We start from the raw sequence: 18,043 nt of genomic DNA on the forward strand, positions 1-18,043 counted from the left end.
TTGTAATAACGATTGTTTGGTCGACTTATTCAAATTTGATGTTCACAATACATGGTGGATGTTATTATAGATCGTAAAGCATTTCAGCTTTGATAGTAGAGGCGTGTAAACCTCGCTTGTATTGTTACTCGGAATACGCTCATAATATCTACCTTTATTATGTTAAATATGTGTTTGTAATTGTCGATAACAATGCGCGTAAGTTTGTACAATAATTACTGTAGTTAAATGTTCGCATGATTTGGCCATTTGGACCAAATCTTATATCAAGCAATCTTTTGTTAATAAATAATATTGCTTGATATAAATATTGTTTCCAAGATTAATAATTTCGACACATTTAAATTTATATTATCTTTGTTATTTTTAATTATTAGTGATGCAAAGACAATAATTTAGGCACGGTTAATTAATTTCTCTAATTGCATTTTATCTGTTTTTAAATACCTACATACATCTATTTGAATTTCACTTTTGTTTTCGGTAATGAACGAATGAAAATATTGGAAGCGGAAATTAACCAAAACCCCCTAGATCACAACCTCACTGATCTAAGAGGTTTTGAATTAACCCATTTCCTGATATCGGATCATTCATCAACTTTGTACATACTTGTCTAAGTATGCGCATTTCTCTGAAATCGAATGACAGCGATTGATATACGAAATAAATGTCGGTCCTACGCCATCGGCGACGTTGGTAGAGTTGTCGACTCCAGTTCCTGGGTAGGTTTAATTGTCAGTCAAAGAATTAAAAAAAAAAATTTAACGTTATTTTTTTTATTGTTTGAATTTTTTTAGATTAACGATACAAATTTCGTGTATTTTTTTATATTGAAAATTGTAATCGCAATCGTGAAAGTAAGAACCGCAAGTAATTATATAATAATTTGTAATAGGATTTGAAAATAAACGGATCTAACCGTTACCCGTCGTTCAGCTTGGATAGCACTATCTACCAGTACTAGCCCAGTTGGGAGATAAGTTTATCTTATCCAATTATTTGACTCGTTAGTGCTTTAGTGACTTCTCGTGCAGCTACTTCACTATCTTTAATTCATTTCAGTTTTGGACGTTATCTCAATTTATCATTCCAATCAATAATAATTATCAGGTATTTAACTGAGGACCAGTCTACTAGAAATTAATCTCGTAAATTCTCCTGGAAGTTATAATTCTGAAATCGGTACGTTTCACCGTCTTACCTGTAATTGTTCAGTTCGTTTATTTGATGTGCTCGTGGAAGTAAGAAGTCTCAGCCCTTTCAATGTAGTTTTAAAGAATAGAAATAACGTTAAGTCTAGAGAAAAACTTCTCAGTCCATTGACTAAAACAGTACCAGCACTCGAGTAATGAAAGACATTTTGTCTCAGCGCCGCGAGTATTTGAGGTGACTCGAAGGGCGCACTGTTCTATATTTTTTATTCCCCTTGTTTATTATTCTTAGCCGCCGAATGAATATTGTTTTAGTCTATCGAATTGGGTCAATAAATTCACCAGGCTAACTGAATAAAGATCCCATGTGGATAGAAGGAAAAATACCCCTTGCCTTTTCGATACTCCCGGTACTTCTTAGTAATACAATAGGTCTACTGATTTTTTCGCGTACTTTAATTTATTATAATTATATGTTTATTTACTTTATATTTTATTTTATGTTATCATTACCTACTATTCATGTTTTTCTTTACTATTATAATAAATGTTTTCTCTTGAAATGTAATAATTCTCATGTAAGATGTGCAAATCCACCCCGTCCTGCTGGATTAAAATCTTTAAAAAAAATGCAAAGTGATGGGATAAATTATTACAAAATGAGTTTGGGCTGGTAATTACTTTAAAGTTTATCTATTCTTTTAATCGCTTCCTAGTTTACTTAAAATCTTTCACCAGATTATATCACATCTAATGGTACGTATACACTCGAACCGAGCCACAAATTACGGGAAAGGAACGAAACAACTGCAAGCGGCGATTCGCGCCATTTTCGGTTGCTTCGGTTCTTCCCATAAGTTGAGGTTCAGTTTGTTTGGCAGTTCGGCTCGCGTATGTATACTTAGCATAAGAATTATTACATGTTTCGAGACACTTTTTGAATAAGTACTAGGCTTATATTAGAAATATAGAAATGTGTATTGCATTGCACTACCCCTGCATACGTTCTTCTGATTTATTTATATTATTCAAGTAATTATTGAAGGCTTATACTAGATATAAAAATGTTATTTTTTCTTATTAAATAAAAACATGAAAAAACATTTATTATTATTATTATATGCATTGTAGAAAAATCTTATTCCGTAAAGTTTCACATACTACTGAGTCTATTATAATTATATTGTATGTTTTTCAGTACTTATATTTTTCACTTGAGCTAACTCGTAAATCGTATTTCCGTAATTTCGTCAAAATGTGTAACAAACTAGGTTCGTGGTGTATAAATAATTTATTTTTTTCACAAGGAAACAATGTATTCGTTTATTTAGATATACGCAGTACACTATGATATAAGTTATAAGGTATATTGAATTATATATGGTTAAAGTGGTTCCATGATAACTCAACACAGTGACAATTCAACACACCTTTAAAAAGTGATATAAAGTCATTAGAAAAGATGAAAAAACAATTAAACCTAACCTAACCTAACCTACTTAACCCAGTTAATAAAGTTTTTGTTTCATCACTTTCCATGACTTTATATAACTTTTTAAAGGTGTGATGAATTATCACTCTGATGATTTATTTATTATTATTTATCCGGTCTCCGGTTGAAGTACCTATTACTTTTTTTATTTTTTTTTATTTATTATTTAATAAATGTTTACAAGTTACATTTTTAGACATTTTTTTTTAACTACCATACTAGGCTAATGCCCGTGTTGTGGTAGTTATACATGAAATAATAATAACAATGACATAAAAGAACTAAAAAATACTTATAGTAACATAAGTATGTAAGTATAAATCATAATGAAGTAATAATAAAAATAACTTAGAAGAACTAAAAAATACTATTTTATAGAAACATAAGAAAGAATTAGAGAGAAAAAAAACAACAAATTTAATGATAAGTTATTACAAATTTAATGATAACTTAAGTCTATAATATAAATATGTCAGTATTTTCGCCCGGGATGAGAACGGTTCTTAACTTTAACTGATGAATACATGAGTGATAATAATAAAAAGGAAGAAAATGTATGGAGAGATAAAGATAAATTTTGAAATAAAGAATACTGTTCTAGAAAGTTTAATGAATGATTAAGTGCAAGTAATTTATATCACACTAAAAAAAATATTCATTAGTTTTTTTTTCTTCTTATTACATTAACAACTCCACACAGGAGGCCTTGAGGAATATATTTCCCCCAAGGCTTACATCATTTTTAGGAAAGTAGAAAGTAATTTTTTGCAGTGGGTATATTTCGTGGTCACGCGAGTATTGATATTATTGAAATAAAACTAAGGACATACTAATATCTAAATCTTTTTTATCGTTAAACAATTGAAAAATATGGAAAAACGACTCGAAATGCTTCGTAGCTGAAGATGATGATGATGAAGGTTACGTAGCTAATTGTTGGAGAGTTTTTGTGATGATTTAAAACAACAGCTTCTCTGCCTTGTTATATGCCATAATTATTTTATGAATTAAGATAATCTTGAAAAAACCAGTACATTTTCTACTGAAATTCTTTTTACAATATTCAATGTACCTGCAATAGACAAAGTGTATAAAAATATTCAATTCTACAATTTTTTAAAGAAAAACAGTTAAATTACTTACAATTTAATATATACGAAAACATTAAAGTCCCAAAATTGAACAACAAGCATATTCAAAATACCTACCTCTATCTAGGAATAACTTATTTTGACAACCTTTCACAAATCTAAAAATTATCGAAAATATTCAAGAGTTCAGCTTAAATTGAAAAATTATCTAAAACTACTATAAGAGTTATTATTTTTTTTTTTAACCCTCCTTTTCTGTTGTCGATAAACCTCACGTTTTTTAATTTTTTTTTATTTATTTACAATATTTTATTATTTTACTTACATGATTTTATTATTTTGAGCTAGAATTCCCTCACTAAACACTCTAGCCTTGTCTCTTTATGGTGAGGAAAGGCTATTATTATTTTCCAATATAACACCAAATCACAAGTAGATAATTGTATATTTATTGTAAGAAATACAAATAAGACATAAAATATAATAATAATGTGATATTATTAGGACAATGGTCTCGCGGGAATTGAGTTTGGATCATGTATATTAAATGGCTATTTGTTGTGTTTCAGGCTGGTCCCGTGCGAGCTGCAGCTGGGGGACTCATGGGGGGGCGTACCGGGCAAGATGAGCGTCGCGGCGCCCGTCAAAAAGATTAGGAAAAAGTCCGACAATAAACCCCAATCACAAATGTAAGTTCATTCATTAATCAACCACTCCTTTTATACTGGTATGGGAATTGGTAGTGAGACAATGAAAGATAAGGATGTTGTTGTTGTGGTGTTTATTGAGAGTCAGGATAATACATTTATTGAGTCAGTTGCCGTGACGAGGAGATGATGTAGGACAGATGTTGAATACTCCGGTTGCTGCGATGATGTGTTGGTCAAGCGCGGGTCAGTGAGTCGACGCCGGGCGCTGGTGACCGGGACTTGATGAAGGTCAGGAACTGGCGAAGAACGTAGGTCTTCAGGCACTCCAGTGCTAACAAGACGGCCAAAGGTGCGGCGGACCTTATAGGCGGTTGAACGGGCGCAGTGTGACCAGTGAGGATGCTGCGTGTCCTCGTGGTGGTCATGATGCGTGGAAGAAACGCTGGTCAGAGACGCTGGGACCAGGGCGCTTGTAATCCGAGTAGCGCTTGCCAGGGACGGCGATCCGGACAAGGCGCTAAGATGATGTCCCGATAGAGTCCATGATGGTACGGGCGAAGCCGGGTATATGTCCTTCGCGGAGGGGCGCGGGGCCCCCCAGTTGTCACTCGTGAGATTAGTAAATCGTTGGCGGCAGATTGATGACTGACTGACTGACGTACTTAGGTCCTCCACCGCTTATATAGCTGCTGATTCCTTTGTTCTCGTCTGCCACGGGTTGGAGTAGCGTCTGGACTTCGAACCCGCAGGACCGCTGACTCGGTTTATTGTGTGAGCGTTTGTATCACCCTATATGCAAGTCAGCAGTCTACGTATGGTGGTACCGAAGTTTCGTAAGAATGATTGCTGTCTCGGCTGTTTTACACATGCTGTCTGGTTATGATTTTATGACCCTAGAAGCGGTGACATAACCGCTACACTGGTAAATAAAATACTTTGTAACGAGACGCTTAGTATGATCAAATTTATAAATTACCTAATAGAGATTTACAGATTGAATCTATGGGTTGGTATATCAGTTACCCTTTATGTTCGCTTGCTTGTTTCGACGAGCTTAGCACGTAAGCATAGATATCACCAATATACAGTGCCCTTGAGGTGATGCAGGCACAAAAACGATGCTATACAAATCATCAAAATATTATTATTATTATACACGTTTATGATTTTACATGTTTCCGTCATCACGGTGCTTATTTTAAGCGGGTTTAATTAACGAGTTGATTTTTGATAAAGTCCCTCACACCAAACAGCACTGTATACTGTATACACGTTTATGATTTTACATGTTTCCGTCATCACGGTGCTTATTTTAAGCGGGTTTAATTAACGAGTTGATTTTTGATAAAGTCCCTCACACCAAACAGCACTGTATACTGTATACACGTTTATGATTTTACATGTTTCCGTCATCACGGTGCTTATTTTAAGCGGGTTTAATTAACGAGTTGATTTTTGATAAAGTCCCTCACACCAAACAGCACTGTGCCATATGCGACCAACTTACGTCCAAATAGTATTTGTTTTACTGAAGTCAGCTCGTCAGTTCGTCTTAATTTCACTGTTTGTGAAATTAAGACGAACCAACCATTGAAAACAAACTGTTCTCACATTGGAGCTTTTAAGAAATTGCGCAGTAGTGACAGAAGAATCAAAAGTCGATATTTATATATAACCTAATTCCCGCTGCAGTCGAGCAGTCTGCTACAAACATGGACGAGTATTAAGGCCCCGTAGTAAGCGTTCGAAGATGGTTTGAAGGGAGATATAGGGAGATAAATACGAATGTTAGAGGGAGTGCGCTTATATTAAAAAACAAAAATAATTAAGCGAAAATAGTGAAAATACTTTTACGAAAATACGCTTCTCGTTTTAAATAAAGCAAAAATCTCTCGAAAAATTCTTTAGTTGCATTGAAAGATACACTGTGAATTTTTTCATGCCTATAAAATATTAAATAACTATATATAATAACTATTTTTATAATTAATGTTATCTTAAAAAATAACCTATTTTTTGGAACTTAAAACTTAAAGGGTTAAAGAGAAACTTGTTATAAATCGGTAGAAATTGGGAATGCGGCGGCTTAAGGCGAGGTAGTCATTCTTATCAGCAGTTGCCAGTTGGTTAACTCTGGAAGGTTTGATCACACTAAATAATGGAGGAAGAAGTTGATAGTAGACCACTGCATCTCTAGCGTGTGCAAACAAATGAATAGTGTTAAATGTGCAATCTAAAATATATTACTATCTATTTACATCATTATTGGTACACCTCGTTTTTATTTCACTCACTGCTACATTTTACTACTATAATAAATAATATGGTGCAATGGATTTTAAATATTTCTGAATTCTTGTATAATATATAACGCTAGCTGGAGTCCGGTGGGCTTTACGCAGAGTTTTTGGAATTGGAATCTGACGTAGACAGTGATTTTCCTCTTATTTTGAAAGCCAAGTATCAAAATTCTGTTTAAGTGGTGGGAAAAGGGGGTAGGGGTTGTTTTTAGAAATCTCATGCAGACAGTGAACTTCCTGTTTGAAGTCAAGTATACAACATTTCATCTTATCTCTGAATAAAGCTGTAACTTTTTTAGAAAAAAACAAAACAATTTATAGATAGTGCGATATGATTTTAGATTTTCACGGCCAAAAGTATTATTGTGATTTATTTTTGGGCTATTATGCCATGTTGCGCTTTCTCTTTCTTTAGCTAACGTTTCGGACAGCGTTACAGTATCCTTCATCTTTTTGGTTAACGTATAGTTTAACCAGAGAACGCTGATGGGTCTTTGGAGAACATGCGAACATTTTAATATGATTCTTGTTAGAATAATTTGCGATGCGATTTTGACCTTAATGCGTCGAAAAATGTATGAAAAACAAAATATTCATCATTTGGGCTAATAAAACTAGGTTCCACTAATATTTTGTCTGTTTTGTGCTCCAGCCTTCAACAGGTTAATGTATGTACAACATCAAGCTTATCAAGGAACTAAAAAACAAATACAATGAAGGAAAAGAAAACGACACCACTAACTACATTATTGAAACAACCGGTAAATTAAGAAAAACGCTACTAGAAAAAAACAAAATAAACATCAAATTCCAAAGAGTATACATAGAAGACTGTAACCCGCTTACTCAATGCTACCACTGCCTTAAGTTCGGCCACACAGCGCAAAGATGTCTCGCCAGGACGCAGCCCCCCATTTGCCCTCATTGCACAAAGGAGCACATTCTGTCTAAATGTGAAAATAAAGAACAACCTCCAACATGCAACAATTGCTGTGTTCAAAACAAAAGATTTACTATGAATTATTCTACAGAACACAGAGTTGATAGCATGAAATGTCTCTATCGGCAAAAAATGCTTCAACTAGCTAGGGAGCGCATCGACTATGAATAATACGGTAAATTTCATTTCTTTAAACTCTAATCTAAAACTTAAAAATGAATGATTTTTTATGTAACGCATTAGATAAAAAAATGTATATTGAAGAAAATTTATGTCAATCTATGAAAGATTTTAACTTAATTTGCTCTGAAAAAGGATTTACCCTATTTCATGTAAATATTAGAAGTTTAGAACGAAACATGGATGAATTAGTTATAACATTAAAAGAATTAAATTTTTTCCCGGGCCTGATTGTGTTAACAGAGACACACTCTGCAGGCGAAATCAATTACACTATTCCAGGCTACACATACCATGCGACAATAAACAAAATAAACAAAAACTCAGGTATCGGATTATTTATTTCTAACCAGTATAATGTTCTCAATATTAAAGAAATAATTAATGTTAGTAATGTTAACATATTAAATATAGAATTTAAAGACGTAAATAAATATTATAACATTATTGCTATTTATCGTACGCATACATCGATAATACCTCAATTTATAGATGAATTAAAAAATATTCTGTTAAATTTTAGAAATAAAAATACTATTATTGTTGGAGATATGAATTTAAATATTGCAAACGACTATTCTAGTAAAGATAAAGACACATATCTAAATATGTTAGCAGAACTCAATTATTTATCGTGCATAAATTCTTATACTAGAAATGTTAAAGGTCAACGCCCCTCATGCTTAGATCACATTTTTACAAATATTCCTGATATCCAAAATATAAAATCAGCTGTCATTCATACAACTATCACTGATCATTATTCATGTATTTTTAACTATAAATTAACCAATCCAACTTTGCCATTATTTAAACAAAATAATTACTCAAAAAAAGTACTTAATATGGATACATTAAAACACCAATTAGAATCAGAAAATTGGAATAAATTATTACAATGTAATGATGTCAATATATGTTGTAAAATGTTTGAAGAAAAAATATCTAAATGCATAAATGACTCGACAAATAATAATATAATAACCAAATCCAAAGTGTCGAACTTGAAACCTATAAAACCATGGATTACTCATGGTTTAGTAGTATCTGTACGACATAAGCAAACTCTTTACAAATTAACTACTCAACAACCAAATAATAAAAATTTACTAAATCATTTTAAAGCATATAAAAACAAACTTTCATATATTATAAAAAATACAAAACAAAAGTATTATAAACAAAAGTTGAATCAGGCTGAAAATGATAGTAAAAGAGTGTGGACAGTTATAAATGAAATAATTGACAAGAAAAAAAACAAGAATAACGACATTGCCACTATATTTCATGACAACATGAAAACATGTTGTAAAGAAAATCCCTCAAAAGCTGCAAACATATTTAACACCTTCTTTGCGAACGTAGGGGAAAATCTTGCCAATCTCATTCATACTGACCCAAATATAACATTTCCAGACTGTAGTATTGATACTGACAATAATATAGCAACATTCCAAGTCACCACAGAGAACGAAATAATATCAATTATAAACGATATGCAAGGTGGTTCTGCCCCGGGTTTTGATGGAATAACAGTTAATATTTTAAAAAATATTAAAAATCAAATTTCTAAACCGTTAAAACACATAATAAATGTAAGTTTCCAAAGCGGAGTGTTTCCATCAATCTACAAACAAACTACCATTACTCCAATATTTAAATCTGGTAACCCAGAAGAAGTTAGCAATTACCGACCCATATCAGTAATATCGAACATAGCAAAAATTTTTGAAAAGATAGTTAAAAAAAGGATAAACCAATTTGTAAAATGTAATAAATTAATTAATGAAAATCAGTTCGGTTTTATGGAAGGTAGAAGCACTCAGGATGCAATTGCAAAATTAACTAGTCTTGTTCATAATTCATTAGATAAATCATTAAAATGCATTGGAATTTTCATAGATCTAAAAAAAGCTTTTGATAGCATATCACACGACAAACTTATAAGTAAATTAAGAAATATTGAATTAAGTGGTACAGCTATAGAATAGATAAAAAGCTACCTTTTCAAACGCCCTCAAGTCGTAAAAATCAACGATGTACTTAGTCAACAAAAAACAAGTCACTTCGGCATACCTCAAGGTACAGTCCTGGGACCGTTACTGTTTATCATTTATGTAAATGACATATTCAATCAAAGATTAAATGGAAAAATAATATCTTATGCTGATGACACTGTCATAATAATTGAAGGTACTGATTGGAATAATGTTAATAACTTAGCAAATACTGATATTAATATACTAAAAAATTGGTTCGATAAAAACCTCCTCTCATTAAATACTGAAAAAACAAAATGTATCCCATTCTCTATCAACAAATTTAAATTAATACCAGAATTAAAAATTATAATACATCAACTTAAATGTAACAGAACTAATTGCAATCAAGAATGTTCTATACTTAGTCTAACTTCTGAAATTAAATATCTTGGTATATATATAGATCAACATTTTAAATGGAAAAAACAAATTTGTGAACTTGTCAAAAGAATTAGAAAATGTATTTATATATTTATAAGACTTAGAAATATTCTTAGACAAGAAAACCTAAAAAGAGTGTACTATGCAATTGTACAATCTATATTACAATATGGTATTATTGGCTGGGGAGGAACTTATAACAATATATTAAATCCACTTAAAATAGTTCAAAGATTGATAATTAAAGTAATATTGAAAAAACCATCCAAATTTTCTACCGAGATTCTCTTTTCAATATTCAACGTACCCACAATAGACAATATATATAAAAAATATTCAATTCTACAAATTTATAAAGAAATACAGTTAAATAACTTACAATTCAATTCATCAGCAAGATATCAAAAAACTATCAAAATCCCAAAACTCAATACAAAGCACACACAAAATACCTATCTCTATCTAGGTATAACATATTTTAACATCCTTCCATTATATCTAAAAAATATTGAAGATATTCAGGAATTTAAAATAAAATTAAAAAATTACCTAAAACTACTATAAAAGTCCATATCTTACTCTTATTATTATTTCCTTCAAATCTTGAAACTGTATTATTGATAAATCTTGCCTATTTCTTACTTATCCCTTTGGTTTTGAAAAAATATTATTTACTTACTTACATGATTCCATATAATTGAGCTAGGATTCACTCACCAAACACAAGAGCCTCGTCTCTTTATGGTGAGGAAAAGCTATTATTATTCACCTTTATAACACTGTATAATATGTATAAATTGTATATTTATTGTAAAAAACATACAAATATTAAATAAATAAAAAAAAAAAAATGTTTGTCTGTTTCCAGTAACAAGTGCAACAATGAGAAGAGGCGGCGGGAGCTGGAGAACGACACCATCAACCAGCTGGAGGAGCTGCTGGGCGCGTGCCTGTCAGACGTGAGGCAGCCCGACAAGAACGGCATCGTGCAGGAGGCGGCGGCGCAGATCCGCCTGGTGCTGGAGCGTCGCCGCCTCGGAGTCTGCTGCTCCGCCTGCCCACCCGCTTGCCTGCCGCTGCAGCATGGAGACGTGTCCTCTACGCATCCCCAGAGCCACTCGGAGATCTCTGCCCTTGTCGAGGTGACCAAACACATACCTATTATGCTATTTTATTTTGATCATAATAAAAGTAAAAAAGTTAACTTAACTTTTTTCAAAATGTTTTTTTCGTATGTTTTTTCCCATACAAAGTTAGTTATTTTTTGTAGAAGAACTTTTATTTTTCTATCCAAATAATTCAACTTTTTCACCTAAAAATTACTTTTAAAACATTGGAATTTCGAAAAAAGTTATTCATCTCTTTTACTTCTACCGTCGTGTAGAATCACCTCCCGAAGTTAGCGCACTTTACCTCTGGACACCCTGTAAACATCTTATAGAGAGGGCACAGAGACCAGCAATATGAACAGAGACTAAAGGAACTAGTATTACCAACATTAAAAGATAGACGAAAAAGGGTAGACTTGATTGATACTTTCAAAATTTTATCTGGACATTGTAGTTGCCTCATATTTGAAATCTTCACTACCAACACAAAAATGTAAATCTGCGTGGACACTAAAAAAAGAATAAAACACCTTTTGCATCCAATCCCAAGAAACACTTCCTTACAAATAGAGTAGTGAATGTATGGAACAAACTTCTACGACATGCCATCGATTTTACAAAAATATAAATTAATTTAAAGCTCTATTGAATTCTCACTTGGAGAGAAGAAAGAATTGACTTATTGTGAATTAGATATCAGTGCATCAGCAAAATGCTGTCTGCTCATTAATTAATAATAATACTATAAATATACAGACATGCTCAGGTTATGTCCACAATGCTCTCTATAAACAAGTGGTTTTATTTCCCATTCATATCTGCAGTGGAATAATAAAACTTATATATTCAGAAACAGTATTTATTGATCTATATGAATATATACTATAGATATAGATATCACTCAAGTTCTTTATTGTGTAAATGCAACATACACACAACCTTTTTGTGTCCACTTCACGCTAGACCGAACGCAATATTGGTGCGGGAACGGAGCGAGCGCCAGTCACGTTGGCGTAAATAGCTAGTCAAATCATGTGCAAAGGGTACAAATATACACAATTGTTAGGAATTGTTTTATCGTGATACTGGTAATTTAGAATACTTGGTCTATATTTCACCTTCATATATATTCACCCTTGAAGTTTCACAATATTGTACTGGCACTGTTCAACGGAGCTATCAGGGGTATGTCCATTTTGTGAAACTTCAGGTGGTTATCACCGTCTTAGTTGTAAGGTTGCGTATAAACATGCGAGCCGAACTGCCGAGCTGAACTACGATCTATGGGAAAGGAACGAAACAACACCGCAAATGGCACAAAATGGTTGCGGTTGCTTCGTTCCTTTCATGTAATTCGTGGCTTGGCTCGCGCGTTTTAACTCATGTCTATGTGCAGCATAAGCTTGTTGGTTTAGTAATCATTACTGCAATTAAGTCATAGTTATGTGAAAAAGTGGTTTCTGAGATATATTGGCTGTTAAACATTTCATTTGACTGTAGTGAGCATCGAACACATCGAAAGTCAAATAAATTTATATGTAAAAAATGAACCTGTAAAACACTAAGTTTTTTTAAATTTAATACTTCTATTTTTACTAATAGATGTATTTTTGTTGGTTGAACTGAGGATTGAACCTTACTCCCCAGGGACTGGACTCCTACGCTAACACTTAAGCCAAATTCCAATTGGATAGAACCAACTTGTATTTTGTATAATAACTGCTGTAAATATCTATTTATTAAATATAATGTCATCCAATTTTATAATAATGTGTGTGAGCGTGGGTATGCGTGCATAATTAGCACCAAAAGTTGATAGAATGCATTGTCATTGACAATGAGTCTATCTGCCGAATTTCAGCTCAATCTGATTGCAGGAAGTGGGCTAATATCCACTTCAAAGATTTGCATTCATTCACGAAAACAAAACTGAAGTTTTAAAAAGATAAAGTAACGCTATTTTTCCATAAATCATTTTTTTTATTTTGTTGACAAAAATTTTTAATTTCCCGACATGTTACGCATATTAACAAATAACACAATGCAGAAAAAAAACTTATAACTGTAATAATGAAAACATGCCAAGTGCCGGTTGCATAAACTGTCACATTCAATTGAGTAATGGCTGACTTGTCTTGAGAGCGATCTACCGGCTGGTACCATACATAGGCCTTGCATTACCTACCGTTTGTGGTTGAGACTTTGCTGTGAATATAGTTGAATATATGGCACGTAATTTGAACGGATCTGCAAAAAAAAACAGCGTTATTTCGATAACGCTGTTTTTCTGCAAAAGGACTCAATTGTCAATGTAAGAGTTGCTTCACTTTTTTGAATATAAAACTAGAATGATACAAATAAAGCCATTCTTCTAATCTTGCACAACAAATGTGAACTAGTTTGAGTTGAGTATAAAAGTGACATTATTTTATTTCTACTAATCGTTTCACAATATTCACAATTCCAATAATAACTGTACTTTAATTGAACATTGTAGCTTTCAAAGTACGGTGTGTGTTTGTATTGGCGTGGGCGATAAAGCCGTTGCTAAATAATTCCTTCGTTGGAAGTGACACATTTTTCCTTGTTAGTTTATATTTAGTTATCAGCGCATTTCCAGACACTGTCTCAAGGCTCTTGGTACTACGTGAACCTATTTATACTGTGCATTTCAATGAAATGTTATGTGATATTCAACATGTAAACTAAATTAACTGATGATTGATCAAACATCTGACACAGTTTAATGAACTACCTACTCGAACCAGGCAAGATGAAGAGAACTTGTCTTATTTGTCAATGATGCTCCGCTGACTATCCTCTTATTTGATGATTTCCTTTTTTGTTTCTTCTAAATTTTGAAATTTTTAAATATGACTTCCCAGCTTTTCTTATACAATTGTTTCTGACGAAAATGGTCTTGTGACTTCACATCTTTCAGAAATTTTTGAATGCAGTAGTTTTTAATTAAATATTATTGATGCTTTTTTACATAGGAATAGAAAATGATAAACATTCTTGTATATTTGTAATTGAATTACTTATCTTACTAATGTTTATCTTTTGAATTGCTTCAATTACATTTAATTTAATTGTTGTTTACCATTTTATTATAATCTTGTATATAAATGTATAATGATTAAAATAACTGGAGTCTAGCAATAATTTATTAAGATATTTATTAACTATATAACTGTTTGATTACCAGAAGGAAAGTAGTTACTTTTACTGGAATACTGAAGGAAATCTGTTGCTCGGAACGTTGTCGGGAAGTGAATGTAAAGATAACTATACAATTGTATGATAACCAAAAGGAAAGAAGTTACTGTTACTGAAATACTGAAGGAAATCTGTTGCTCAGAATGGCGTTGGGAAGTGAATGTAAAGATAACAATACAACTGTATGATCACCAGAAAGAAAGCAGTTACTGTTACTGGAATACTGAAGGGAATCTGTTGCTCGGAACGGTGTTGGGAAGTGAATGTAATGAGCAGTCTAGGGATGGCTGGCTGGAACGTTGAGAACAGCGCTCAGAAATGAATTTGCCTTTAGATTAAGAATTGCCGCCCTTTTTTATATTTAGCAGAGAGAAATGTAGTAAATGAAATAATAAATAATAATGTTTTGTGCGCTTGTTTGTTGTTTTTAGGCTTTGAAGCACTACACAACAACACTGGGCTGGGTGTTGCTGGAGATCAACTGTGACGGGGACATTGAGTGCGTGACGGAGAACATCCGAGACATTGTGCGGTGGGAGCGTGCCGAGCTGCACCGCCAGTCCATTTACAGCTACCTGCACCATGGAGACCACCACAAGCTGCTGCCCATTCTGCAGGGCGCTGCGCCGCTGGGCTGGGCGCGCGCCGATCGCCTGCGGGCCGCACGCACGCGCCTCCTCGTCAAGCCCGACCAGGGCGACCCCAACGGTAAACAACACAACACAAGCCTTTTACTATTATGCTCTTTGGGTCTACCGAAATATAACTAGCCGTTGGAAATAACAGCCAGATGCCGTCCATTCCCAATGTTTTTGACCAAAATTTGCCTATACTTTTGAATATAATAAAAATAATTTTTTTTTTTTTTTTTTAAAAGAAAGACAAACATTCCCGGGTTACGAATAACCCAACAATGTTTGAAAATCTCCTACTACCACCACAGAAAGCCGAAAATGTTGCTTGTGTTGTGATGGAGGACTTAGCCAGCCGAGGAATCGAACACGCGACGCTCGGGTGAGACCCAAGCGCTATGCCCACTCAACCACTGACCGGTCAAAAATTATTTAATAAGCAGGCAGCATTCTGCTGATGAACTTGTATCTGATTGAGTTGTTTTAAATTAAAAATAATCCTTTCTTCTCTCCAAACAAGAATCCAATCGAGCTTTAAATTGGTTTATGTTAGTATAATCGATGACATGTTATGAAAGTTTGTTCCATGCATCCACTACTCTATTAACAAGGAATTGATAATATCAGTAACTACGTAGAAATATGTGTTGTTTTAGTATTCTTTGCGCTGTTAACAGTTATGTAGTGCCCAGCCTCAAGTGACTACCGAGCGTATTAAAATGAGATTTACTAATATGATTTTAATTTTTTTATTTTTGATATGTTTAATTTGTAGAACTCCATTTTAATTGCTGTTTTTTTCTTTTATATATTCAATAATAATAATTTAAAATGAAAATATAAAAGAAAACCCATAAAATAAGTTTTTTGTTGTTGCGATTATGGTGATGATTCATTTTTTCAAAAAATTTGACACCTCTTTTTTCCAGAAATTATTGAGAAGTTATTTTTGTATTATTGTCGATCACTGTTGCCTAAATAAGCGCAATGTTTACACAGTGACCACAGACTACACAATGTTTACATAGTGACCACAGACTACACAATGTTTTCGTAGTGACCAGGCAATTTTTTAAATGTTTTATTGTTTCAGGAAATTTTAGAATAAGATTTTTTTTTTAAAATTTTAATTTTGCTAATTCTGATTATTGATTAATCAACTGTTGAGAAGTAGTTTGCTTCATCACATAAGGGTTGGAATATATCTCACCCGGAAAGCCTATCCCCTTCTTCAGCCATTGAAATTTGCTCATCAACTTAATACAGTAGAACCTCGTTAATTCGTAATCCACGGGACATCAAAAATCAAATTTCGAATTAACGAATTCCCACGTAATTCGAAATTTTATGAAAAAAAAAAACGCCGAAAATCGACTTTCTCGGCGGCCTCTTCAAATCCGGATGGTATTTTAGTTGTAAATTCGTATTAATACCAATTAATTCTTTATTTTCACGGCCGATTACCGTAGCGGCGGCCCTTTAAATTCAGATATTCGCAATAAATTCGTAAAAATGCTATATATTTACGCGTAAATCGAGATTTCGCTGCCGATTTCGATCGCGGCCTACCCTTTAAATTGAGATATTCGTAAAAATACGATATATATCCGCGTAAATCGAGATTTCGCGGTAATTTTCCGTCGCGGCCAGCCTTTTATTTCAAATATCTGAATTTAAATTCGTAAAAATACGATATATTTCCACGTTAAACGAGAATTCGCGGCCGTATTCCTTTGCGGCCGGCTCTTTAAATTAAAATATTCGAAATAAATTCGCAAAAATACGATATATTTCCGCGTAAAACGAGAATTCGCGGCCGGCTCTTTAAATTCAGATATTCGAAATAAATTCGCAAAAATACGATATATTTCCGCGTAAAACGAGAATTCGCGGCCGTATTCCGTCGCGGCCGGCTCTTTAAATTCAGATATTCGAAATAAATTCGCAAAAATACGATATTTTTCCGCGTAAAACGAGAATTCGCGGCCGGCTCTTTAAATTCAGATATTCGAAATAAATTCGCAAAAATACGATATATTTCCGCGTAAAACGAGAATTCGCGGCCGTATTCCGTCGCGGCCGGCTCTTTAAATTCAGATATTCGAAATAAATTCGCAAAAATATGATTTTATTTTCGCGTAAATCGAATTTTATCGGCAGTTTTTCGTCGCGGCCGGCCTTTTAAGTTCAGATATTTGAAGTAAATTCGTAAAAAATATGTCATATTTCGGCGTGAATCGAAATTTTTCGGCCGATTTCCGTGGCGCCGTATTTTTTAACTCGGATATTCGAAGTAAAGTTAGTAAAAATACGATATATTTCCGCGTAAATTGAAATTTCGCGTCCGATTTCCGTCGCGGCGGAACCTTTAAAATTCAGATATTCGTAAAAATACGATATATTTACGCGTAAATCGAGATTTCGCAGCCGATTTCCGTCGCAGCGGGCCATTTAAATTCAAATATTCGAAATAAATTCGTAAATATACGATACATTTACGCGTAAATCGAAATTTCGCGGCCGAGTTACGTCGCGGTCGACCCTTTAAATTCAGATATTTGGTGTAAACTCGTAAAACTACGACATATATCGGCGTAAAACGTATTTTCTCGGCCCTTCAAACTCGGATATTCGAAATAAATTTGAAAAAGTATGACATTCCAGTGTAAATCGATTCAGATTTACGAAATAATAATACTAATTAGGACGATGTATAACCACGTAAAAATACATTTTTCGGCGTTTTACCGCCACGGCTGACTTTTAGATTCTGATTTACGAAATATTATGATTTATTTTCGCAAAAATCAATTTTTTTCGAATTACACGAACAAATTTTCGTGCGCGGACAAA

General features: G+C 33.3%; 1 protein-coding gene across 6 annotated transcripts in view; it reads left to right on the top strand.

Moving 5' to 3' along the window:
• LOC149424099 (uncharacterized) overlaps positions 1-18,043 on the top strand; it is a 357,901-nt gene that overhangs the window by 312,881 nt on the left and 26,977 nt on the right. For all 6 annotated transcript variants that reach the window (XM_089651270.1, XM_089651272.1, XM_089651267.1 and 3 more), the window contains 3 exons: positions 4,307-4,426; positions 11,099-11,372; positions 14,990-15,266. In XM_089651270.1, coding sequence (XP_089507396.1) covers positions 4,307-4,426; positions 11,099-11,372; positions 14,990-15,266 — 671 coding nt within the window. The remainder of the gene's footprint in view (positions 1-4,306; positions 4,427-11,098; positions 11,373-14,989; positions 15,267-18,043) is intronic.

Source organism: Hesperophylax consimilis, chromosome 4 (assembly GCF_061612785.1).
Source record: "Hesperophylax consimilis isolate HC1 chromosome 4, BYU_Hcon_1.0, whole genome shotgun sequence".
Taxonomy (NCBI): domain Eukaryota; kingdom Metazoa; phylum Arthropoda; class Insecta; order Trichoptera; family Limnephilidae; genus Hesperophylax; species Hesperophylax consimilis.